We start from the raw sequence: 27,134 nt of genomic DNA on the forward strand, positions 1-27,134 counted from the left end.
GGCCCATAAGCAAGAACTGGGGTTTAACAATTGGCAGTTATTGCTATAGATAAACACCAGCTGCCTCACTCCGAGCCTCAGCAGTTTATATCACAGGTTGTAGTCTTTCCTATGTAAACAAAGTTATGCAAACATATAAATTTGAATTTGGGGTAGTTTTTCAAATCTAATATTACAAAACAACAAGAGCGCTTACTGAGATACTGAGAAATGGAATGCACGAGCAGTGTATCTGGGTTGAGTTACAAGGAAGGCCTTAAGTCCTTTTGAAACCCAATCTTTTTCAAACATACACCACGTGTGTGTTTGTCCATACATGACTGTTAACAACAGCTTGCAGATACCTCTTTTTACTCTCTTCTGTAATGAATGAATTTGATTAAAGAGCCAAAATTCACTGCATACAAAAGCTGCAATTTGAAAAATCCCGACAGCATTAGTCCGTGTTGTGGTAGGAGCAGATCTTCGGTGGGAACGGACCGTATTTTCCTCTGTATGCTGCACCAAAGGGACTCAAAAAAAAAAAAAAAAAAAAAAGTCATTTTGTGAGCCGTTTGCCCTTCAGCCAAGTAAGTGCTAGGAGCTGTAATGCCACCTACTGATGGCTCTGGATACTGGCCTCAAGTTCCCCGCCGCCTCCCTTGGGAGGAAAGGCAGATTCGCCTGTGGTGCAGAGGGAAGGAGGGAGGCTGTCCTCAGCTGGGGGGCTGGTTGAGGACCTGGCCGACTTCGCCTCCTTCAGACAGGGCAAAATTGGTTTCACTGATAGTTCACAGAAGTTCTTTTTCGAGTTTTTATCTCTGCCCCCTCAAAATGTAACTATTTTCAGCAAAAAAGGAGCCACTGAGAGAAAACTTATTTTTGAAGCATGTGGATTTCTTCTTCTGTCTTCTCTGAAAGCATTTTGAACCCTTTTCCCCCTCTCTGTATTTCAGCACCTTCCATACTCTTCTTACAGGCCTACTGTTAGCATCCTGTGACCCTTTCTGTGTTTGCACCATTCCCATTCCTTTGCAAAGCTAACTGGGACTGAGTTAGAGCAGAAGCTTCTGAGCTTTTTCTTACAGATACCAGTGAACAATTTTTATGGCACTGTCCTTCTCAAAAGACTACAGTCATAGTAGGTTATTCATGAAAGAACAGTGTATTTCTAAAACAAATAATCACTGTCTTCTAATGAAATTTATTAAAAGTTCAATTTGCAATAGCACCCTACCAAGAAACAGCAAAATGCTCTCAGCCAGATGACATTTCTTAATTCTGTAACCTAAATTCTTAAGGGATAACAATATAAATCCTAGAAGTGACAAAAGCAGCTCTGATCACCCTTTCTCTCAAGGCCAAAAAACCAGAACCACAAGTATTCAGATTATGGCAAAGTTGCTTCAGAGTACTGTAGCAAATCTGCTATGCATTCCATATCGCAAGAACTAGAGGATATAATTACGAGAAATGGAACAAAAGGAATGCTGCCTTCTCACACACCTAAAGCACCACTCTCACTAGAAGCTCTTAAAAATGTATTGTATATTGTTTCATTTGGAAAGCAAGAATAACATTTTCAGATAGAAAACAAAAAGGACAGAGACAGCACTCCCTCCTTCTTCATCCAGCCCCATTCTCACTGCACTTTGAAAAAAGATGGGAAGAGAAAAGAAAGAAAAAAATAAATGGTTGCAATGAAATGTAATGAATTCTACATTGTCAGTCCTGCAGATCTGGTAAGAGGCATCACTCAAGCATTCTACTCACACATGCTATCTTTTTTTAAGAAAACACTAGGATTTACCATGTAAGTTTTTAAAAAGCAGTATTAATACTGTACTCAGTGTCAAGAAATAAAGGCGCTAAGGTGGTAAAATACTCCCTCAATGACATCCACAAGATTTAAAATGTTTAATGTGCAAGTCTTAGACAGAAATCATTAATTTACAATGTACTAAAATTCAAAGGATGGGAATTTCTTCATTGTATATGCTCACAGTAGTAAGTGAAGTACTCAGTCCCTGAAGTACAAACAGCAGTATGCTTAAGCGACTTACGCTTCATTTTTAAGGCAAAAATAGGTAATAACATGACTGCATACAGTTGCAAAAATATTTTCAGATACGATTAAACACTCCACTTCTTGCATGAAAATTTTAATGATGTACATAATATAGCAGTGTTTTATTTGAAAAGTTACCATTAAAAATGTAAAATTAATCTAGCTAGGATGAGTAGCACTGACACTTTTACCTGGGCCTCCACACTCACTGATCTTTTTCCCTAAACCTCTACCACTGTAAGCAGTCCTCTCTCCCTGCCATTTCCATCCAGCCTTATTACAAAGGTGCAGGTGTGCTTGAGCAGCCCCAGAGTCCACAGAGGAAAAAGCTGGAATGCTAAAAATGTATGCAAAAGGTCCCAACAAGAAAAAAAGAAAAAACAGATCCCAAGAAATAAAATTAATGGGGGAAAAAACCCCACTATCTGCCGGTATCCACGGATTTGCTCAGTCATCCTTGTCTTTTGCTCCATGTTTCAGGATGCGTGTGAATTCAATGTAGTTGAAATTCCCCTTTTTGTCGATCGGTGCCTCTCTGTACAGCTCATCTACCTCTTCATCTGTGAACCTGTCTCCCATTGTCGTCAGCAGCTCTCGCAGGTAGTCTTCCTGGATGAACCCTAGAATGAGATGTATAGAGAGAAACACAAAAGGGAAGCCGTTCCTGAGCTGAGTCTTCAAAAGCAGTAAGACAGACACACCAACAGACATGCAATTAACTAATACAGCAAGTAATATATGCATTTGCACCAAGAGCCCAAAATACTTTCTTAATTAAATTCTAAAGAAATTCCTTGAATACAAAGGGGAAGAGGGGGGAAGTTTGATGCATTTCATACAGATTTTTGAAAAGAGGGCCTGATCTGCTGGGATCTAGTAACACCTATTTCCACCTACTGATCTTCAACAGCTCAAAGTGGAAAAACAAGTTCCTGTCACTGCTAGTCTTCATTACACAAGCTGTTCTCTTAACTGAATTATATATTTTTTGACTTAATTGGATATATTTGCGCATCCTCTATAAACTAGTTTCCTCTGGGGACTAAATAACCACTGGTTGGCTCTTCACTGCTGCACAATACTGTTGCTGGAGGTGGTTTACGTGGATACAGTGAACTGTTGGCAAGCGTCCAGGGAAAGAGTTTATAACAGAAAAGACTTTCAGACAGGATTGAGCAAGTTAACTCAGGAGGGAGGAATAATGTTTACTGTGGAGAAGTAGAGGGGGAGATGTTAGTAAAAAAGAGGTAGGATATATTAAATTATTTATTTTATGCTAAAATATTAGCAGAAGATTTTGGAGGAAATTAACAAAGATATAAAAATGAGCAGTTGCTAAGTATGTTCTGTTAATTCAATTTCAATAGATGGGCAGAACCACCAGTTGCCAAATAATTCCAGGAAAGTTTAGAGATGAAAAAAGGAATCCACACAACAAATGGTAGACAGAAGAATGCAGAAACCGCTTAATGTTGAAATAAGACCTACCATGCCTTTAAATGCACAATAGTTGCTTCACTTGAGAAAGAAATTGGTTATTGAACTTTAGTTGGAGAAATATCAATAAACCAGAGGAGGTAGAAGTATGTTCCAAAAAAAAAAAAAAAAAACAAACCAAAACTGTGTAGAACAGCTGGAAAGCATAAGAAGACACCCACATCAACTGATGTAGATTCAGTTAGAATGTGATTAAAAAAAAAAAAGTTCTGCTTTGGAAAGAGAATTGAATAACTTAAGCAAACAGAGTTCATTAAAGAGACAAAGCCAAATGGAATCAGGGGACCAAAAGGCAGTCAGTGAGCATGACAAATTATCATGGGGTTGGTATATGCTGTGGGGAAGGGAAAAAAACACGTGTTTCAATATATGCTAATCAAAACAGCATCATATCCCAGTGTAGACAAGCTCTTGACCACTGACTCCAGATGAAGAAGGCTAACAGCAATGTTCTACTTTAAAAACAGGGAGAACGTTCAGATAGCCAGGCCCATCTTAATCGGGTCAAATTTTGGAGTTGCCTCTTTGCAGATGTGTGTAAAGGGGAAAAAAACACCTAAACAGATTAGGCTCTCTATTTCTGCAGTTCTACAGAGACCAAGTAGTGATGAGAGATGACGTAAGGATTAGTATTCAAAGAATGCAAGGCCTTTGGTGCTGCAAGTTTAGTCTCAAGGACTTAATTGCTTCTGTTTGAACAGCTAGGTGTTTAAACACTGACCCAAGTTGCCAGACTAGGAATACACTAAAAGTTATAGCAGCACTGAATTGTAAAGCAAACAGTACTCCCACTCTCCCTCACACAGAGCTTCAGTGTAGATGGAGAGTAACAAATTAATGAAACAAAATTTAAGATTCACCCCGTGGCAGACAGCACAAAACAGATGACAATGCAAGATCAAAGAGCAGAAGATATACCAAAAGTAGACAGATGTAACTTTTATACTAATTTCATAGTACTACATACAATAGTAACACTGAAGCAACATACCCAACTAGATCGGCAATACAGAAAATATAAGTAAAAAAACCCAACAATTACTTTATCCCCACCAGGAGGATCCGATTTGTATTATTCTCTTTCAAAAGAGCTACACTGATGTAAAGCTAGAAAATCAGGCCCATAACACACATGCACGTGGAGATTATGAAGTGAAAAAAAAAGAAAAAAATAAAAAGGTTTGACAGCTGGAGATGATTTTGTTCATTTTTAAAAGGAACAAACTGATCAGAAGCCAAATCTGAAAATAAAATTAATAAAAGGCACACATAATATGGGTTCTACAAATACATCACACATTATTTTGAAGACTGCATTTTGACTATTATGAATCAAAAATCAATAAAACAGCATAACTATCTAATATGTTTCCTGGTTAAAATTTGAGGACGGTATAAGGCACAAAAGAGACTGTGGAACCATTATCCTCAAATCATCCTAGGACTAGACTAAAACATTTACCACACAGAGATGAAAGATAATAAAATCAATCTTATCAGTACACGGAGGCCTGAACTAGTAACTTATTGTTTACATAGACGTAGAAGGTTACTGTTCAAAAGAACTGGTAGCACAATCATTTTCTTTATATCGTAATTCGCAGGCTCTTGTTTTGGTGCACACAAAAAAACCCCTGTAGCACAGTGAGTCAGACTACCTGTGGAGAGAAAATAATTAACCTACTAACAAAACTTCCTTCTCTAGGAGATGGTAAAGAGATTTCCCTTGAGAGGGAGGAAGTCAATTAACATTTGAAAAGGCCTTACCAACAGAAAGCCTGTTTACCTACACCTCAGCAGGAAGGGAATGCTCTTTGAAAAGGCAAAAGGTGCTAAAAATACACAGACTGAAAATAGCTGTTTGAAATGGAATAAATCCTTTGAAAGTTTCAGAGCACATATCCACAGGTTAGACTGAAATATTGTGGTGGCCAGTTGTGAGAAAAGTTACAGGTGCAGTGACACCTCTAGTACAGAGGCTACATAATTTCGGCATGCACTAGAAATACGTGTTCACAAGATGTCAAAGCGCTGATATTCTGTAATTCCGCAGAACTGCCCTAAGGATTCATCCCTGGTTGCTACACACTTCTCTGGAATCTTAGCCTACATGAATAAATAAATAAAAGCATAAACTCTAACCTCAAGATTATAGGCGCAACCTTGAAAGCCTGATACAGTAAAACTCAGCTCTGCATTTTCCTCTTTTCCCCCATCTTGCTATGCAAGTCAGTCCAATCTGTAATTTCTGTCTTCTGGACCCCACCCAGTTTTTTTATCTTTAGATCATCAAGGCTACAGCCCTTCCTGCAACCTGAAAACAAACTGAGCTGCGGGTGAGGGCATGACACCTGGCATTTGTCATCAGAGCCGTAATATACACTAGGCAAGATAAGGGTTCAAAAGACTTTATGTAGGCTGGACAACTTGTCTTGAAATATTAAAAACAGAAAAGAATTCAGATGCATCTCAGATGTACTGCAGGGGGAGGACAAACTCAGTTGTATTACAGATTTCACATCTGTTACCTTTTCAATGTCCTCATCTTCTTAGAGCAAATGCATCTTATTTTGCAGTTTGAGGAACATACACACTGCCCAGTTAAAATACTCTTCTTCAAAGCCCCACAGAACAACATTACTACTAGTTCTCAGTACTCACACAGAACAGCCAGTTTTTACTCTCAGTCAGTAGTAAGTCAAATTCTCATTACTTGGTAGAATATGCCAGTTACGATTACTGTCATACTTCATTTATAAAGGTTCAAAAATCAGCATACTATTTAGAAACCCAAATAAACAACATAAAAGCAACCCCCTCCCCCCACAAGCAGTTGAGTTTCACCCACGTACCTGTTGCTTCTTCGTCAAAGCAAGCAAAAGCATTCCTGATTACATCTTCTGGGTCTGTGCCATTTAACTTCTCACCAAACATTGTGAGGAACATAGTGAAGTTTATGGGGCCTGGAGCCTCATTCATCATGGCATCCAGGTATTCATCCGTCGGATTCTTTCCTACAAATAAAGGGATTCATACTTGTTTTAGCTTTCAAACTAAAAGAAAAAGCAATATGCATAGCGCAACACAAACCGAGACATCTCTCATAAGCTATCCCAAACTCAATTATTTTAACAGCACAAATTTGCTTGGCAACTGTAAACAGAAAAGTGTCATTACCAAGGGAGGCGAGCATATCGTGCAAGTCCTCTTTGTCAATGAAGCCATCCCTGTTCTGGTCGATCATATTGAAGGCCTCCTTGAATTCTTGAATCTGCGACTGATCAAACATTGCAAATACATTGGAAGTGGCACGCTGAGGGCGCTTCTTGGTGGTCTTCGTCTTTGCCTTTTTGCTGGACATGTTGATTTTTGGAGACTAGGGAGAGAAGTAAATATGGTAAATACAGTAAGATCAGAGCTGGGACTTAAAAAAAAACTGTACTAAGGTTTAACATTAAAGTTCACCGGTAGAAAACACCTCTAACACACTTCCATTTCCTATCATCAGAACATATTTCCCTAATCAACAAGGGAAGAAGAGAAGCAGAAAATACAAACAAATGAAAGACAGACTCCTAAAAAAAAAAAAAAAATCACTAAAGACATAAGTTAAACTGGAATTTCAGTCTTCAAAGGGACAGCTTTTGTCTGGATTCCTTCTTGATACATGCACCTGCAAGAAGGGAACTCAGACTGGTCTCAAGTCTAAAAGAGCAAAGCTAGGTTTTGAGAGCTGTCATTAAACCTGTGAAAGAGCTCTGTATGGATATAGACACACAATAACTGTGTGCTATATTAGGTAGTGCAGGAAGGAGAAACACAACTCAGTTCCCCTGAGCAATCTCTAAAGCAGCTATACTTGACACCTTACAGTGATAAGTAGTTGCTATTTTGTATAATGATGGGTCTCTCCCCTTGCCTTGCCTTCCATTATTTAAACCACCCTAAAACTAGGGGAAAACTGTGCAAGCTATATTTCTGCTCATACCAATAAGTTCTGCCTGACCTCCATTTACTTTTATGCATTTAATTTTACCCGAAATATACTACAGGTCTGCCATATCTGAAAGCCAAACTCTGCTGCCTACTCCTTTAATCAAAAAGGGAAAGCAACCAACTCGCATTGCTTTTGCTCGTCTCCATACAGAAACTGCTCAGAAAAAGGTATCTTCACTTGTAACACTCCAGCTAAGGGAGTTTGGGTCTGAACAACGCTGAGTAATGGCCACGCTTTGGTCCATTTCATTGCTACCACTGTCACTTAATTTACCTGTTGCTAAGCCTACACGCAGCCCCTTTCGGCTTTAACCCCTTGCTCGAAGCTCGGCGCTGGCCCTTCGACCTCGCCGACGGTTGAGGCTGAGGCTCCGGCAGCCACGTCCTCAGCCTCAACCGTCGGCGGGGGCCGGCCCGGCGCCATCGCTTCTCCTCAGCAGCATCTGCCCCAACGGCTGCCACCAACGGTCACGCTCTCCACAGCCCGTTCCCGCCCCCAAACACCTCCCCACTGGCAGCACCCGGACCCTCCCAGCCTCACCCCAACGGTCGCTGCGGGGACCCCGTAGCAGGCAGAGGCGGAAAGGAGGTAAGCGGCTGCGGCACTCCCGCTCCTTCCCGGAGAAACCATCGCCCTCCCCACCGGCGGGTGAGGGACGAGCGGCGGGCCGACAGCGGGTGGCGGCGGGAAAAGCGGCGGAGGGCAGCGAAACGGCAGAGAGGCTTTCCTTTCCCCTAACGACCACAGCCCCTTCCCTCCTCGGGGCGGCTGGTTCAGGACGTTCCCGCCAACAGATTCTCCCCCCTCCTCCGGCAGCGTTGGCGCAGCCCGGGGGAAGCCGCCACCGCCGCCGGCCGGTGCTGGGTCCCGGGCGCCGCCTGCAGGTGCCGGGCAGCGGGAAGGGATGGAGGGAGTCCCGCTGGCGGCTGCCGCGCCGGGGGCGGGCCCTGAGGCTGGGGGGGTGGGGGAGGCGTGCTGGGCGGGGGAGAGCCCAGAAAAGCTGGTGAGGAAGGATAAAGCCGAGCTGCCTTAAAAACAAGCCTCAGCCGGCGACCGCCGAGTTAACAGGTTCCTGTTGTTATAGCAGTGAGGTAAATGAAGCCCGATCATTTGGTAACATACTGCCTGAATTAAGTGTGTTATCCTTACATTCAGTCTTCCTCATATTTCGCTTAAGGGATCAGAAAAATTCCAGTTTGCATCTTCAACTCCGCTAAACGAGTACTCCCGCACGACCAAGAGTTAACACTTCCTGCAGCCATAGATTACAAGACCCCTCGGAGGAGTTATTCTTGCTTGTTTTTTCTTGATGAAAGCAGTGCAAAGGAAAACACAATTTTTTTTTTTTTTTTTTGCTTTCTTCATTTACTAATGTAAGGGCCTCAAAGAAGTTGAGGTACGAGCTCTTCGTAGTGCTCCTCTGAGGATGGGGTCTGAAATGACTAAAACTGGCTGGTTTTAGCTCATGACCGCTTCCGCATTTCTGAAATTTTTCTGAATGGAATGCTTATTCACATTTTGCATACTGAAGTCCTATATAAATCACTTGGGCCTCAAGAAGCTGTCATTTAGTACACAAAAAGACTCTGAAATATTGTCAGATGGGAAAGCTGCACTGTCAGTTCATCATTGTTTTACCTCCTTTCCTACCTGTTATCAGTGTCATTGGTGTACAGTCAGTATCTTGGTAAATAATAACTTAAGGAGAAAAGGGAAAAAATAGATGAACAGGCTTTTGCTGAAATTACCAATTACATTTACAAATGTAATTGGATTACATTTAGGCACTGTACATACTGAAGTTAATACATAATCTAGAAGTTGCAGTCCCAGATTTGAAGTGAAACACTTCAACTGCTAAAAGGCCCAACTTTCTTTCCCTGCCCTCCCCTCAAATTAGAAGTTATTTCATGAGGTCTGAGAATTTGGCCTAATTAGCTTATAAGAATACTTCCCTGATGAATTTTAACATTGCTCTTCTAAAATTTGCCTCAAAATGCAATGGGAAAAAATATTAAACTTTGCTGAATTGAGAGCATGCTCATGAAAAAGTTTTGGGGAAAAATCCTCTGTACTTATTAGACATGGTACATAGTTTCAGGATAATTACATGCAAAGTGTGAGTGAGCAGAAAAGGAGTAGAAACACCGAGATAGAGTTATTAAAATGCTCTGTGATAATCCTGAACAACTGAATTGTGTGTTTAATTATGAAAATAGTCATTTGATATCTTAATTTAAAATCCTTTCATTGGTTACTTTAAATTGAACCACTGCTGCAAATATGCTACTCTGTATTGTATTGTTTTTCATGCTATTAAAAAGGTGTTATATGAAACCTGTCACCGCGTATGTTGTTCCCAGTGTTTAACTTTCAAAGATGTGAGAAGAGGTACAGTAATATTACTTGCCCAGCATGAGATCAGTTCTTACTGACGAAATTTTCTGTCTGTGTCTGTTTCTCAAGCTTTTGTCTCCAATTTGTTGCATCATAATGGAAAGGCAAGCAGACCATTTTCTGTGCGATGTGAACCTCTATAACGCTTTTACAAATGGTTCATTTTACTTGATTCCAGCATTCATGATAGCACTAAGGATATTTAAAGGAGAAAAAAGGGATTTGTTTTGCCTCTTATAATATTTGCAGAATATTTTTTTACTCATTGACATGAATCTTAAAAAGAAAAGTAAAAAAAAAGGACTTCTTTTGGTGAATGTATTAGCTTGTGCTTCAGCTCTTAATTAAGAAGATGTGTTGTGGTGATCTCTCAGGTGAACAGGAATTTGTTTCTGCTGTTTAAACCTCCCTCTGGAGAGGATGCTGCTTGAGGATGGTACCCGTGAGCTGCCCGCAGCCCTGAACAGTGCTTAGTTCACTGTGACTGTGCATCCCTGGCTGATGCTGGAGAAGAGCGTGGCTGTAATCCCACTTCCTGCTGCCTTACAGACTCTTTCTGAGAGTACAGTGAAACCATGGGCTGTTTCTTGAGTGGACAGGCCCCTTTCTTGAGTAGGCAGGCTCCCGTGCACTCTGATGGTACTCCCTGGCTGCAGGGATAGCTGTGCTTGCAGATCCCTATCTGATGGGACAGCAGGCCTGGTCTTGAAGGCGGCCTTCGGGCTTGTCTAAAAAAACAGCCCAGGCACATCCTAGGGAGAGCTTGTTCCAGGAAGCCTGAGGTTGAAATGAGTAGCTCTGCTTCTAAGTGGTTCATCCAGACTTTTGCCACCACACAGTGCCAAGTATGTCCAGAGTGAAGCATTTCTGCAACCGCTCTGCAGGGAGAGCGTGCCCTCCCTGCTGCCCTGTGTGCCGGCCGGCCGCTGCGAGAGCATGTGGGGCCAGGGAGCTGTGGGGCTGGCTGTGTGCTGGAAGGGTGCTGGGGTAGCTGGTGGTGCTGTACCACCAAAGGGTGCCACCCAGTGATGAGCTTTCGGTTTTATACAGCGTTTGGTTTGTCGGCTGGGGAAAAATGCTTGCACTACCACACCCAAGAATGTATGCCAAACGTGTTTATTTCTCAGTACTGCATAATTTCCTGCATAAGCCATGCAGAATAGAAATTAATTGATCCATTCTGAAAACATGATTTTTTAAAAAAATGCTTAACTCTTCAGTTTTCTTCTACTACTTTTTTCTTCATTACTCCCACCTTCTTTCTCATTTATGTCAGTCTTGTTTAAGAAAAAACCTTTTTAAGCAAAATGTATAAAATTTGCCTGTCCTTTCCATCTAAAACACTCAAATACTTCGGTGCTGTTGAAATGTTTTCCTAGGTTTGTTTTCTTTGGATTGTCTAAAAGTCTTCAAAATTATCTCTTTCATACTTAAGTTCTAAGGCTGTTATAGACAGCAAGCAATTTACGCTAAGCCTTTTCCCTCCTTTCATTTAATTCTCTCCATTTCCCCAGCTCTGATGAATTACAATGACAGTGCAAATATTTGTGATTACTTGGTTGCTTAATGAAGCAGAATCAGTCTGTGTCATATGATGTTTCTTTATGAGTCTCATTAATGTTACAGGAACAGCTGCATTGGCTCACAGTAAAAGTCTGCCTAGTCCAGTGTGCCCTAGCTGTAAAGAGATGTGTGTTCTGGATGTGGAAGGCAGGGAGCAAAGTCTTGGCCATCCTTTGGTGAGCTGCTGTTCCCACAGACTGTGTCTGTGCTGTCTGCTCCACAAAGGCAACTGTGCTTAACAGGTTGGGGCCAGGGGACTGGTCTGCTTGTTTGCGGTCATGGTGTACCGCTTGCTCCCTGCAAGGCCATAAAAAATACCAGGATCATCCCCAGCGCCTGCATTTGGCCATACACAACAGTGAGGAGCAGAGCAAGTCTGTCAGGATTGCTCAGGCTGGAGTTTTGCTCAACATTCAAATCTTGCTGCCTCCTAAGAATGTGAGAACCCCAAAGCTGGGGTTAAATGAGATTGTCCAAGTCTCACCCTGACTTTTCAGCAAGTCAGAATTGGTCTTGACAGTGGGGAAGGGGAAGCCTAGCACCTGTGTCCTCTTACTGCTGCTTGCATTTCTAGGTGAAGCACCAGTGGGATGTGCCTACGTGTTCCTTGGATGCCTTCAACAAATAATAGATGCTCTGAGGTGTCCCCTACCAGGTCTCTGGAGGGTTTTATAATTTTGGTTTTTTTCTGTAATTTGGAATCATCAGGTTTTTTTAAAATCTCTTTTTCTATACTTCCTCTTCTTTTTGGAGGAGAGAGTACACTGGGTGCTTTTAGCCTAGTCTTAAGGGGAGAGCAGCAGCAGTGGCCATATGCAGGTATTTAGGGAAGAATAAGAATCAGGGGAGCCTATGATATCTTCCCAGAATCCTCTCCCAATCTCTACTATGTTTAGCTCATGGAGGGGTAAAATGCCCTGAGCCAGATGTGGTATTTAGTAACCTATGATTAACTTCTTTCATGAGCTTGCCTAATATGTAATCCTTGAATTGATGTAAATTTAGCATCCGTGATATCCTTTGCAGGTATTTTTGGATTCCTTTGCAAGGTTGCTATTTGTTACACGAAGAAATTCACCTTACTAATTTTGAACCTACCTATTCCTATTTTTATTCGAAGCTCTAGACTTTGTACTGGAAGAAATGCTAGGGCTGAATTATATGTCCACCTCTTGTGTGTTACTTCTGCTTCTAGAGAGCTCTTGCATGTTCCGTCAGCTGTAGCAAAGAGTCCCACTTAAGTAATTTTTCTTGTACAGAAGCTATTCCATACCCTTGGTCATCATAGAAGTAAGACTGAGGATACGCATGGGAAACAAACAAAAGAATCTAAAAAGAGAGACTAAATGAAAAAGCATATTTGTGATTTTCACATTGAATTAAGAATTAAAAATGTGTGAAAGTTGGATGGAAGGTTTTGCCAATTAGGACATTTTTTCTGAGCATGTTATCACTGTTCAACAAAAGTAGCAAATGCTACTTGCAGAGGTTAAATATTGACAGCACAATCAAGTATTTCCGAATTTTGTTCTAAGTCATTCCTAGATCAAAAGTCTAAGTCATTTAACAAAAGCATTTTGACTGTCAATTGCTTCACCTAGTATTTTGGCTCATCCCTCTGCCTTTCCATCCCTTCTTCCGTGATTCCAGCTGGCATCTGCTATCTCAAGTGCAGTGCTGTATCAGAGTGACAGTCATTCTTTTTGTGATGCTGGGAGTGTCCCAGAGTTGTTCTGGAATTTTTCCAAAAATAGCTATAGCACTGTGATCCAAAGAGAAAATGTTTGAGAAGTTGTGAGTGAAAGAAGGGATTCTGAATGCATGTCTTCTCTTGGGTCTCTTGGAAGGCCTCAGAGCAAGACTTCTCACCAGCTGCGGGGTATTCCTTGTTCTCATTCAAAGACCTCGAATAAAAATGTTATGTTACTGCTTTCCCAGTTGGTCCCTGCCACAATGTAGATGCTGATGCATGAAAAATAAAGGTTCTCAAGAATATACTGGAGCCCATAGAAGGAAGATATATTCTTTCTCCACACTGAAAATGAGAAATAGCTCTGTTTTGACTTTCTGGTAACTTCCAGCATGCATAGCTGAGGAAAAGGTGAGAACACAACTTCTCTAGAGCATTGTATGACAACGATATGCCAGGGCCAAGGACAAAGCAGAGAAATGTAATGGAACATAAGTAAAATAAAGTCAGTCTCTGAAGTGTTGTAGAACAAGAGAAAACAACCCCCCGCAATATAATTATTTAAATCTGCAGCTCAATCACTGTATGAATGGGCACTGGAACGTGTTTGACAGGGACTGGACTCAGCAGACAAGGTGCTCCTTGCATTCCCAAGTCCAAAGTCCTTCATAAATGAAGAACACAAATTAAAAAAAAAAAAGAAAAAAGAGAAAATGTTGAAAAGTACATCTTGGGCTGTTGATATCTGCTGGGTTTTTGTCCCTTGCTACCTGTTCTCTATCATAAAGAAGTCACGGTACTGCCACTTGTGCTGTATGTCCATCACTTGTTTTTTATCCCAGCTGGTCAATTGGAATAATTCTAGCCAAATCTTTGTGAGTTTTTCTCCCCTTTTTGCACTAGTTTTAAACAGAAATATTGCCAGACACCATGATTCCACAATGTTTATAAGTGAAATGCAAAAATAAGTGTTGATAAGGTATTCTTAGTAAGAAGAGAGTGAGGCCTCCAGTCTTTCAAACACATGTAATTAATTCTGCTAAAGCTAAGGACATACATATGTGCCCTCTCCTCGCATGTTAAATTAGCATTTGTATCTATCTGACAATGTACGTACAAATAAGGAAGGAAATGAAATGTGCTCAATGCTTGGCCAAAGGCCTAAAATGGTATTTTAAAACATACCCAGAAAACAAGGAGGAGTGTATTTAGTCAGGTGTTTGACAAAAAAAGTAAGCTGTTATCAGTTTTCTTATTAGCTGGTAGCTATAGAATTTTGGTTGGCTGGTGGAGCAATTTCAAAATCAACATGCTTCTTGTGGGGTGGTAGTATCTTGCCAGTATAAAAACCTATTGCATTAGAGATGGTTAGCGCACAATTAAGGAAGAATAATTCAACAGAGGAAAAAAAACCCCAGCGTCTGCTAGATACGATGCTAAGTCAAGGCTCAAGTTACTTATGTCTGATGCCAGCTCTATTTTAGCAAATACTAAGACAGGGCTTGCAGGCCTCGTTTTACACCCGCTCACTTGAATATGCTAGACAGAGGCTGGAAATTATTGTGAAATGCGGTCTTTTAACTCTCAATGAGTTATGCCCACAACATTCATAAGGAAAAAAACAAAACAAAATGTAGTTCAATATTTAGTGAGGTTGTACTCACTGATACCCTAAAATAGTCACAGTGAGAAAATTACAAATTAAGGATTAAATAAACCTTGCAAAATTGAGCAGTGGCAGTTTACAAGACTGCTAAAATGAATGCTGCTGTCACACACCATCTGCTCCTTTAGGCACATGTATTAAAGTTAGTCTTGACCTGCCTAAGCCTGTAACTGACTCCCAAGCTTTGTCAAAGTGCAAGGCTGGTTTACTAAGGGACTGAATCACGGCTGCATGACAGAGGAGTCTGCATGCAGCAAGCTGTTGGGATTTTGCAGGAGGCAGTTTGATTTCCTGCCCTTCTGTTAAATTACATGCTTCCGAGAAACATGTAAACATCTCCCTTAGATTTATTACATTCCTACAAACTGCATGACCCCTTAAGCCCCGTGATGCAATGTCTATTATGTATGATCTGTTCTCTAGGGAATATCACGTTTGGTCTGAAAACACTCCTTGGCAGTATTTTTTCTGCGTTGTTGAAACTTGCAATACAAGTTACTTTTTTCAAGGTCTGGCGCGGGGATTCCCAAAGGGTGTGCTACCACAGCAGCCTGCCTGCTTTGTCTGCCCACAGCAACTGAGCTCGCTCCTACCCAGAACGAGTGGACCCAGGGAACAGGGACCAATGTGTGTACAGGCTCATGGGCTGCAGAGGAAAACAGCAAAAGCAGCCATGTGCTGCCCCCTTGTTTTTTTTTAGAGATGAAAAGTTTTCCATCTAATATATCAAAAGTTTGGGAAAACACTGATCACTCTATGGAGCTGCTACTCAGAGCACAACAAAAATGTTGGAATTTGTTGTTTTTTCCCCAGTATTGCTTTTCAGAATTTCATAACTTACTTTTAAGCTGCACTTTGAGAGGCATTTACTGATTTCTTTTTTCTCTATATTGTTCCTGGCTTCTGTAATACTGTTTCTGAGTTACTGTCATCCTAAATCACTTTTCTGAAGGAGGACGTTATCTAAAAATGACAGTAGAGTTTGAAAAATTAAGTAAGCAAGCCAGAATAGGAACATGGGTACACAGGCAATGCCAATGGCAGATTAACTGCTGATACCTAAAATGTTCCTGACTCTACTTTGATTGTTACTCACCTGTCATTTGGATTTACGTTGTCTGAATGCTTTCGGTATGGTAAAAGAGCTATTTGTTGCCATTTGAAACTCCCCAGGAACATACCAAATAATAGGTTAGTAATGTTCTTTACAAGAAAAGGCCACAGACACGAGAAACACGTGATGACAAGATTTCAGCTATTTTCCAGCTTTTGGAACAAATGCAGTGGGCAGGACACAAAGGCATATTGTTACTGATGTCCTGTGCCAGGATGGGGCCCCTGTGTTACATTTTGTTTCTCCACATATGGTAGTGATCCTAGAAACAAGTGATCTAAAGATAGTTCTTAGGTCAGCGGTAAAACGGATCCTTACTTCAGAGTGTACAAACACCACCTCTGTGACATCAGTTAGCTGCTGAGCTAGTATATTAAGCTGACTTCATGTTGTGTAGTGCTTCAGTCATCTGATCACTGCATGATAAAAGAGTTTTATTTGTGTAAATGCATTGTAAAGAGTAGAAATGAGTGTATCCCAAGTGGTTAAAATGCTGCATGTTACCAGTATCTCCAGCAACAGTCAGAGGAGGGGGAAAAAAAGCAGCAGGCAAGCATATACTGGCAGCACTTCACACAAACACAGTCCTCTTTGGAGGTTTCTCATGCAGCTGCAACACCTTTTTGGCTTCAATTTGACCTTTGCCTATGTAGCCTTAGAACAGGGTAAATGGGTCATGTAAAATAAATCACTGCTTTTCAGTAGTGCTTCACAGGGCATTATGCATCACTGTAGATGTAAGACCATTACATGTGTGCATTTTCAGCCTATGAAAATAGTTTTTCATCATAAGCTTAGTCTGGTGTGGAGCTTGGAGACCATTATATATGAACCCCAAGGGAGAAAAGATTCGGTTCCAAGATTTTGACTGCAAATGCAAGACCAAGTCATCAGAATCTTTAGCTGTTTCAGTGACCAAAGTTATTTTTATTTTTGGAAGTGGATTATTGATGACACATCCCTGCAGCCCTCAGCACACAACCTCAGCTGTCTGGACATTCCTCGCTGCCTAGCTACAAAATGCATCTGATGCTCTTATATGGTCTCTTGGCTGCGTCTATAGGTCTCATAGCCTTCCAGCAGTTAAGGGTTTTGCACCCACTTGCAGGTTGACTGGTCTGCTACATGACAACACAGATACTAGGGAAACCTGAACTTGGAAGGTCATCATTAGTTATACTCAAACATACTTGGAACTTCTCTCTCAATAACATCTTCCTTACATTAATACAGTTCCCTGTCCCCACCCCCTAACCAAGCCTTTGTGCTACCACACAGGACATGAGACAAACCCTCCTTACAGTATATGCTGTCTCAGCTTTTATAAGCCCTTTAGCTGAAGTAAAAGTCCTGTTCCTCAGGGTCTTTTAAGTAAGTCATGCAAAATAGCTCAGGGCATGGTTTCTGGATAAGAGATCATCACTTTAATTGCTAAATACATAGGTAAGATAAATTCCCCTTATGCTTTTCAGCCTGCAGTAGCCGAGAGAGTAAGACACATGATCATGCTAAGAACTAAGAGAACCACCTTTCTCTTTTCTTGTTATTCAAGACACAGCATCAGTACAGCTATTTTTGAATGAATGAGTCTTGCTTGCTTAAAAGCAGTCTTATCCACGTAGCTAAAGAAAAAGTATGATCTTTTTAAAAGTGAGAGGGACTTTAGCATGTATAGGGTTTTACCAAGTTAATTCTCAGAAGTACTTTGTTCTTATTCTCACATGCAAATTAAAGCTCTGTTCTGCAGCTTTTATGGAGGTTTTCCAGCCATGTAGTGCTGTTAATTAGTGCCAGCACTGACACTGTAGCTCAGAGACAGATTCCTTTGCACGAGCTTACTTCAGCAGAAGGGGGAAAAATATACCCAATTCCCATTTACTGCCAGCATAAACAGGAATGCAAACTTTGACATGAAAATATTGCTAAAAAACCCTATCAATATTAAAAGGAAATAAAAGCTGGACATGATATCTGCTTAAGAATCCTAAGTGTTCTCTGCTGGCCCTTAGGCAATTGTAACAATCTTTCTTAACTATTCTTTGGCTAACTACTTACACCAGTCAGATGCCACTTCAAAAAACTAAGATATTTGTACAGCTGCATTTTTAAAGACACCAGCACATACTGCTAGGAGCATTTCAGAACTGTGTGACACTGCACAAAATATTATGAAAATGAGTTTTCCAACTTGATTTGCAACTGCAAGTAAAATACAACTAACACCTGCATTTGTAAATGCATAATAGAAATGTCATTCTTCACAAGAGAATGAGGTATTTTATCTATATAGCAATCTTTATTTCAAAATGGCATTTATTACAAAAATGTAAAAATCCAGCTAAACCAGAAACATTGAGATTATTTTCCTGGACTGTGAAGTCCAGGGATCTTTGTCCCCATATCCTTTTCCTCATAATATTTTCCCCACTTCCAGTCTGATTACACAGGTGCAAATGTGCCTAAATGGCCTGGAATAGATAAATACATTGAGAAAGGCAGAAGCTGTAAAGCTAAATGCATGCAACAAGTTCTATCAGGAAGAAACCCTCAAAAATAAACATAAGTAGAGATAATCTGCTGGTATCAGGATATTTGCTCAGTCATCCTTGTCTTTTGCTCCATGTTTCAGGATGCGTGTGAATTCAATGTAGTTGAAATTCCCCTTTTTGTCGATCGGTGCCTCTCTGTACAGCTCATCTACCTCTTCATCTGTGAACCTGTCTCCCATTGTCGTCAGCAGCTCTCGCAGGTAGTCTTCCTGGATGAACCCTAGAACATAATGTAAGAGGACATAAGAAAAAGGAGTTTTTACATTTATCTGCTAATAGATGGATGATAATTTCTTTCTTGGAATTGTTTCAATTAGAGACACACAGTCTTTGTTGCCAAATGAAAACAAAGCCATTAAAGCCTATTACTATAATTGCCAAATAATTACAAGCATTCAATCAAGTCAAGCCTCTTAGTTAACCTGCATGGTCTCACTACTTCAAGTAAAGGCCATTTTATGATTTGCCTGTGTTGTTTCAAAGAAGATACAAGTTTGTCAGCATACATCTTGGACCTTCATCCCCACAGCAGGGCTGTACTCCCAGTAGTACTGAGCCTTCTAATAACTGTGTATTTTACACAAAGGGGATCCATTTGTCTTGAACATTCCTACTCAAAACCACTAATAAAAAAAAACCACAATGGAACTTGACTACCAATGTTCAACGAGTGCATGAAACACAGGGCAGTTTGAAATATTTCAAAGATTTTTAAATTGATCTTAGATCAGTGACAAAACTCAGATTTATTAGACTGGTTGCAAAGAATACATTTTTGGCATTGTTTATTATACAATCAGCCTTATATAACTTGTGATTCCTTCTATCAGCACTCTTGCGAGTCACACAAGGTTTTTCTTGTATTCATTTTCTTCCCCTTTAAGTGCAGCTTAACAGAGGGAACATAGATACAAGTTGCTGACAGACAACAAGTTCTTCATAAAAGCACAACAGCTTTGAAGACAAGGCTACCCCTTACAAAAGTTGCCCTGAAGCTGAATTTTCAGTTATGAACAATTTAAGACCCTGGTTGCCAATTTTTACTTTCTCCTGTCTTGAACAACAGACTAAAGTGCCAGATGCTTGGGATTTTAAGTTTTAGAGTGCTTGAAAAGGTAATTCAGCTGATGAGGACACAGGCATGATTTTTAGTTTGCAGAAACCAGAATTTTCAGATTTGAAAAATTCATCACCACTTCTATGAATATAAGTATTTATTGTTACAAAAAAAAAGTTATTTAATGGTAAGTAGAAATAACACACATACACTGTTATTTTACCCACGTACCTGTTGCTTCTTCGTCAAAGCAAGCAAAAGCATTCCTGATTACATCTTCTGGGTCTGTGCCATTTAACTTCTCACCAAACATTGTGAGGAACATAGTGAAGTTTATGGGGCCTGGAGCCTCATTCATCATGGCATCCAGGTATTCATCCGTCGGATTCTTTCCTACAAATAAAGGGATTCATACTTGTTTTAGCTTTCAAACTAAAAGAAAAAGCAATATGCATAGCGCAATACAAACCGAGACATCTCTCATAAGCTATCCCAAACTCAATTATTTTAACAGCACAAATTTGCTTGGCAACTGTAAACAGAAAAGTGTCATTACCAAGGGAGGCGAGCATATCGTGCAAGTCCTCTTTGTCAATGAAGCCATCCCTGTTCTGGTCGATCATATTGAAGGCCTCCTTGAATTCTTGAATCTGCGACTGATCAAACATTGCAAATACATTGGAAGTGGCACGCTGAGGGCGCTTCTTGGTGGTCTTCGTCTTTGCCCTTTTGCTGGACATGTTGGCTGTTGGTTCTAGGGAGACAGAAACATATCCAAGATTTAGCCTTATTAAATCAGATTACAAGTCCTTGGGGGAGAAATAGATAAAGGAATATCAAATTCCATATTATAAGCAAATACCCCAAAGTACACATTTATTTTAATATCTCCTGCTCCATTTTTTTTTTCATTCGGACTTCACTTCTTATTAAGTATAACGTCTTTCAGGATTCAGGTACTGGCACTGTACACCAATAGCAGGCTACATTAAAAAAACAAGTGAAATCATAGTTCTTGAAACTCACACAGTGCTTGTATTGCTGATTCAATACTCTATCTGCATCTGCCACAAATTAAGATGCTGACATACTTAGTTTAGGAGGCACTGTTGACCTACCATGTAGAAGGATATGGGCTGCTAACCTAGCATAGTATGTAGTGGTTAAATTAATTAAGCAGTATGCTAAACTAACATTTGGGCGGGGAAAAAAAAAAAAAGTATTTTAGATTCTGAATAGCATTTTGTTAGAATAGGTGCTGTTAGAAGAGCAGTAAGTAGGTCTTAGGACACAGAATGACCCTGACAAGAGCCTAAGGCTTTTGTGAAGATCATTGGATGGTGCTGGAGCTGGAAGAGAGATCTGCCAAAGAACTCCTACTAGAGTTCTTTCAAAGTCAACTGGAGGATTGTGTGCATTAGAAAAAGGACACTGATGTGGTTCAAAAGCATTACATTGCTATTCTCTTACACAGTGGAACTATTACACAATACATATGCAAATGCAAGGATACTCTTTTTAAAATGAATTAATGACATAATAGTTCTAAAACTCTGCAGATTCTTTTAAATTATCAACCTTTTAAAACATTTATATATTCTCATAGAATCTTTACAGTTTCATTATCACAGACATACCAATTCCATTGTTTCCTTCAAGCTGTCAAAGGAAGAAATAAAGATGGTAGTTTACATGTTATAACACTAATATAATCAGGGTAGAAGTGAGGCTTTCAAGTTAACAGCTTCTTTTTTAGCTGGGGAGATACATTTAGTGTTCAACTATAGTTGACAGTACAAACACGAAAAGCTGAGTCATTCACTGAAATGCAAACACAAAGACCTCAATATTGCTATTGGATCGAAGTAAGGTAGACCCTGTTTAATGTTGTTTCTAGAAGTCTTGTACACCTCTACACTTTAATCTAATGCAAACAATTCATGCTGCCATAATCCTTTATTATGCCCAAACCAAATGTTATGCAAACCATATTCCTTCCATCCTTGATTTTGAATTTTACAGGAAGCACCTGCAGCAAGTGTCCTGAAAGACAACAAATTTAAGCTTCACCTGTAGACAGAAGAATGCCAACATTTTGAAATTTACACTAAGTATTAATTTTATAACTTTAAAAAAAAATTATCTGGTCAGAAATGCAATTCTAATCAGAGTCACAGCACAGTTCTAACTGTTTCTCAGATAGTTTGCTCAGTTACAGTATTTTCTGTTAGCCTCCTGAAAAGCACAACTTAAGTCACTAACTTGGATTCATCCTTAAAAAAAGGGAGTAAAATTAAGCAAAGTAATTCCCTTACATGGTTAATCCAATATTCAGGCAAAAAGCAGTTAGCTTTTTTTATTTTTAAGTAAAAGGAAAGACATTTTACCTTGCTTTGTATCAGATACCTGACATGCTGTACCAAGCATCTGGATCATAAAAGGATATTCCATAATTACGTCCTTCTCAGTCTGTCGACAGTGCACTGCTGATTTCCCCTGCTAATTCCACGCTTTTAAATCCTACATGCATATGCAACGTTCTTCTGACGTATAAAACAAACCATTATGTCCCAAACTAAATATAGCCTATGAAATGCAACTGCGCATCATTCAACAACACTGAAGTTCTCTTCATTGCATTCACTAACCACAAGCTATCTGAGATGTCTGGCCTCCAACAACACTTCAACAAATAAATATGAACTCCTGACATCTAGGTATTTATGAAGACAGCTGACAATAAAGGCAGTTTGCTTTCAAGCTGCAGTCAAGGGTTGTGCATAACTGCAGTCTTTTTCTTACCTCAGTAAAAAGACTCATGCAAGTTACTGTTAAACTCTAAATTATTGATTAAAAGTTCCACTACCCAAAATACAGTCAAACAATATCTGTTAATAACTGTTCTCTGAAATAATTCATAGTTTTCAGGATATGGCCTATTCAAAGTAAACTAAAAAGTTTACTTTGCACATGCTGCAAGGCAGTGCTCACAGCAAGCCACTACCTGCAATTCTCTCACATACAATTCAATCCTCATCAAAAGAAGGTAACAAAAGCAGACTACCGGCAACTGTAGCTACACATGGTGGGAAGAGAGCCTCTTTCTTTTTAATTCTGTTCAGAAGATTGCCATATCAGAATATTGTACTAGAGAAGATTAAAAATATGCCAGTGCTTGTGTAACTATTTTCTAAGTTTCTCTCAACCAGGCTTGGGAAGAAGCCGTACAGAATACAGAAGGCATGACTCTCACTTCAAGAGACCTGTCAGCCTGTATATAGAGAAACATTAGGTCTCACAAGATTGCGGTGCCTTTCAGCCCAAGTTTGGTGCAGCTATGCCTGAAATGCTGCACTCAGCTCTGGGAAACTCTATTTGAAAGAGGGTGATAAATTGGAATGTGTTCAGAGAAACAAGGACATCAATCTAGTTAGTTAAAGAGATCGATTTATGATTAAAAAGTTCCAAGTGTTCACTTACTGTTATCTCTCTGGGTACAACAGTGAATGATGTAACAAGCCAGAACTAACCTCATTTGAGTCAAGCACTGGACCCACTAATTTTAGAGAAAATAGGATTTCATCTGATAAATCCACTAGGTCATTTATTTAAAAAAAAAAGTAATCATGCTTTTATAATTGAAATAGAATAAGTATAGACTGAAAATAGAAGAATTTCGGTAGATAAAAAGTGGACATACTTCACATTAGGTAGTACGAGTCATGACAAGTCATGGTTTAGTCTCTGTTGTTTAATACTATGATGCACTGAATGGCCTGGGCCTTGTTTTGGCAACTGTTCAAGAAGCTTCTAATGCAAGATCTTGCCTGTAAGACTTACCATAAGATATTTCTGAAACTATAGCCTTTATTTAGGAAGATTTGCACATTAAAAAAAAAAAAATCAATAAATTGCACCCACTAGACTAGAGAGGTAGTAATAGCACTGTGCCACTCTGTGCTGCTTGTACATTCATTTGCTTAGTTGAGCAATAGCAATGGATATCAAACTACAGAAGCACAGAAAGTCATCTTATGCTCCTTACTTCTGGGAAAAAGATAAACCCTAGGAGGAGACAAATCCGAGCAACTAAAGAGCTTGAGCCAGACAATAAGATATGAAACTTCACAACCCACTAACAGCAGTGCAAGCTGGATCTCTTTAGAGGCAGTGACCAGAAGTTTCAACATTACTTTTATAATGACTGTGAATGCCTATCACTCAAAATTAAAAAAAAACCAAACAGACACAAAACCCCACCACACAATAAAGCCCCACAACCTGCACCCAAGAAAGTCTCTGCATGAACTAAGATATAATGGTTACCTTCTTTTCAAACACCACATTCAAAAGTCAGCCTCAAAGCTAAATCCCAAGTTCTGTCCACGTAATGGGTTACAGCACCAGGTACAACCACGCATCCATCACAGTCTGGGTGGTTAGCAGGAAGAGATAAGAGCAAGGCACTCTCCAGGAGATCTGTGGCAAAGCTCAATAAAGAGCAGATTACGCTTCGAAAAAAATTACCCGAGGCAATCTCACCTAGACTTGAAAGCCATCTTAATACACTCCTCAGTAGTAAGTTTTCCTAAACTTTTGTACAGGAGTCAGACTTGCCTCAAAATCTAGCGTCTGTGACTCAAGAAAGCCTCTATCTGCAAGTTCGGGAGTGGAAACCACCACGAACTGTCCCCAGTAGCTTTGTTGCGGCCATAGTTATTTCAAAGCGTAAGTAAGCAGGAAAGGACAGGCTCACGACCCCTCCTGCTATCTCACCCTCTCCCAACCGCAGGAGCTTTCAGACTCGCCCTTCCCCTGCTCTAGCAATGCCGAGGAAACGGCTAGAGAGGGTCGATGCGGCCGGGAGGCAGCTGATCCCTTCCGACCGGCTGCCTGGGCCCGCGGGAACGGCCCACCGCCGAAGTCGGTGTCGCTCTCCGGGCCCGGCCGCGCAGGGCGGCTCCCCGCCGAGGGACAGCCGCGGGGCCCGCGCCACGCACGCCTCCAGCCGGCCCCGGCAGCGGCAAGGCGAGGGCCGAGGGGGGCTGTCCCCGAGGCGGGTAACGCCGCAAGCGACCCCCCGGCCCGGCGCCGCAGGCGGCCCCGCCCGGCGCGCTGCCCCCGGCCCGCCGCACGCCTCACCTCCCCCCGGCTCCAGACCCCGCAGGCGGTCGCCGGAGCCCCCCGGCCCAGCGCTGGCGGCGGCCCCACCTCACCTGGAGGCGGCGGCAGCGGGAAGAGGGTCCTGGTCCAACCGCGGCGGGGAACGGCTGTGGCGGCAACGGCACTTCCGGAGAGCCAGCGGCCGCCGCCCAGCCGGCGCAGAGGAAGGAAGGCGCGGGCGAGACCAACCGCGCGTAGAGGCGGGGGGGGGGGGCGGCGACGAGGCTCGTCGCTTCGGCACGAGGCGGCACAAACCGTGCCCAGGGATGTCCCGAGGGTGACTGTGTGAGGCACGCTTCCTCTCAGGGTCTCCACCCTCCTCGGGAGGATAAGGTCAAGGCCTCGGGCTCGGCCTCTGTGCCGTCCACTCCCCTGGCGGAAAGGAGCGTTGGTGCAGCGCGGTGAGGACACCGCATTCCAGGGGTGGGGGGCGGAGGGAGCGCCGCGTCTGCCCTTGTAAGGCAACGGCGGGAGTTTCCTGCTCAGCTGGCTCGGGGTGACGGGCGGGGCGGGGCGGGGCGGGGCGGGGCCCGCCCCGCCCCTCGGCCGGGCGCTGTTTTCGCGGTGCGTGGAGGTGCGTGGAGGTGCGTGTGGGTGTTTGTCCCCCGGGCCAGCGGCGGCGGTCCCAGCCGCCCTGGGAGCCGCACGTCGCGAAACACCCGCCTTTCCAAGGACCTCTGTTTAGTTAGGGTTGCAGCTGTCTCACAAAGCGTTGCAGGCCTCAGCTGTTCTCCTTTTCTGACAGAAAAACAAACCGTGTTCCCAGCTGTCTTTGAATATCCGGGACAGCGCGGTGGCGGGGGGGAGCCGGTAACCAAGCCATGAGAACGCAAAAATACATTTTATTACTGTCGTGCATTCTCAGGAGGTGCTGTTGCAACAACAGATCTGGAAGACTGTTCTTAACGAGTTCATTACTTGTCTGTCTTGGGTTCGGAGACAATAAGTAAGGCTGCGTATTTGGCCTGGGGGTTTATGCCGGTTTGTCGTCTGCATGTAATCCCATCCTGGAGTAGTTTTTACCCGCCTAGGCCAACGCCAGCTGGTGTAACAGAGGTCTCGGGTATATTCAGTTCTCACATCGTTTGTGAAAATGCTGAGGGATTACCCGTATTTCTGACTTTACTGAGGGAAATAAAACTTCTTAACCGAGCACCCGGGAGGTGCAGCAGCTGGGCAGAGCCTCCCCAGGCCCCCCCCGCCTGGTGCAGGGGCAGCGAGCATGGTGCTGCAGCAGGCGGAACATCTCCGCTCGGCTGCCGAGCACCAGGCCACAGCTGGATCAGGAGAAAGGTCTCCCGCTTGCACCGTTCTCCTTATCACAGGTGCTGCCGGCAGTATTTTTTATTTACAGGGAAGCGTGGTGGCTTCTGTCACATCTCCTGTGTTTCTGCCGCGTGCCGGCGGGATGCTGCGCTTGGGATATGGGTCTTCTGCATGGTCACTGGCAGGACCTGACCCCGAGCACGCGCGCTTCTGTTGCAGGGCGGCTATGACGTGGAAGCTTGGACAACCCTTCTTCTCGTGATCCAGAAACGGGTCATTCCGCACACTGCGGATGAAACTCACGCCTATTCTGAACCACTCTTTTCAATCTTTGTTTCTTATGTTTCTAGAGCGCAATACTTCTACTGCTGGAGTCAGTACCAAAATTGACATGTAATTTAGCAAGGTTAGCCTTGATAAGAGCAGGAATGGGAATCTTTATCTATATTACAGGTTGTATTTTTATCCAACAATGAAATAAGTGATATTCAATAACAATGATTTCCTAATTTTTCCTTCAAAAATTGATACAATACCAACTCAATGATTTATAAGTATGTTTATTTTTAGGACCTATTCTAAAATAATTTTTTAGCTTACCCAAAATTGGAATAATGAAAAATGTATGAATAAAAGAACAAAGGCTAAAATATGAATAATGAATATGTAGGAAGACCTGTCAGAATAAACCTTCATACCTGGGATCTGTGTCTGATGTGTCTGGATATGAGTAGCTGCCAGGTTTAATATTTAACATAATGAGTAATACTTGATATATTGACTAACCACAGAGGACTTCAGCCTATACTGTAAATTACTATAGTTGAGTTTACCTTATTGCCCACTGACCTTTCACAAGATTTTTTTCTGAATCATTTCTTAATGGCAAAAGGTGTGCAACCTTTTATTTTGAGAAGTAGGGAGAAATTCAGAGACTCACTAGATTTCAGGCATCTTTAAGAAATACAGACAGCAGTAATACTGATTCATGAAGAGCAATCCTGTTTCCAAAAAAAATAATTGACCAGTTAGTTATAAAAAAATGCCTGATTCATTTGTAACATTCTTCATTAGCTCTCATTAAACTTCTTTAGACAGTATAAAAGCATCATGAGTTCCAGTTTACAG

At 41.7% G+C, this 27,134-nt stretch overlaps 2 protein-coding genes across 3 annotated transcripts; both read right to left on the minus strand.

Moving 5' to 3' along the window:
- Positions 1–1,882: 1,882 nt before the first annotated feature.
- LOC128141835 (myosin regulatory light chain 2, smooth muscle minor isoform-like) lies at positions 1,883–8,339 on the minus strand. Its single transcript, XM_052787077.1, has 4 exons — positions 8,082–8,339; positions 6,722–6,920; positions 6,397–6,558; positions 1,883–2,667 (listed from the first exon to the last, which is right to left on the minus strand). Exons 1-4 carry the CDS (start codon positions 8,169–8,171, stop codon positions 2,495–2,497), a joined length of 624 nt encoding a protein of 207 aa, XP_052643037.1. The 5' UTR covers positions 8,172–8,339; the 3' UTR covers positions 1,883–2,494.
- Positions 8,340–18,240: 9,901 nt separating this feature from the next.
- LOC128141836 (myosin regulatory light chain 2, smooth muscle minor isoform) lies at positions 18,241–24,945 on the minus strand. Of its 2 annotated transcripts, none has more exons than XM_052787079.1 (4): positions 24,794–24,945; positions 20,134–20,331; positions 19,809–19,970; positions 18,241–18,740 (listed from the first exon to the last, which is right to left on the minus strand). In XM_052787079.1, the coding sequence occupies exons 2-4, from the start codon at positions 20,315–20,317 to the stop codon at positions 18,568–18,570; spliced, it is 519 nt and encodes a 172-aa protein (XP_052643039.1). In that variant the 5' UTR covers positions 20,318–20,331; positions 24,794–24,945; the 3' UTR covers positions 18,241–18,567. The 2 variants fall into 2 exon arrangements, with proteins under 2 accessions (XP_052643039.1, XP_052643038.1); XM_052787078.1 differs by lacking the exon at positions 24,794–24,945 and adding an exon at positions 21,965–22,119.
- Between the last annotated feature and the right edge of the window lie 2,189 nt (positions 24,946–27,134).

This window comes from Harpia harpyja, chromosome 5, assembly GCF_026419915.1.
Source record: "Harpia harpyja isolate bHarHar1 chromosome 5, bHarHar1 primary haplotype, whole genome shotgun sequence".
In the NCBI taxonomy this organism is placed as follows: Eukaryota; Metazoa; Chordata; class Aves; order Accipitriformes; family Accipitridae; genus Harpia; species Harpia harpyja.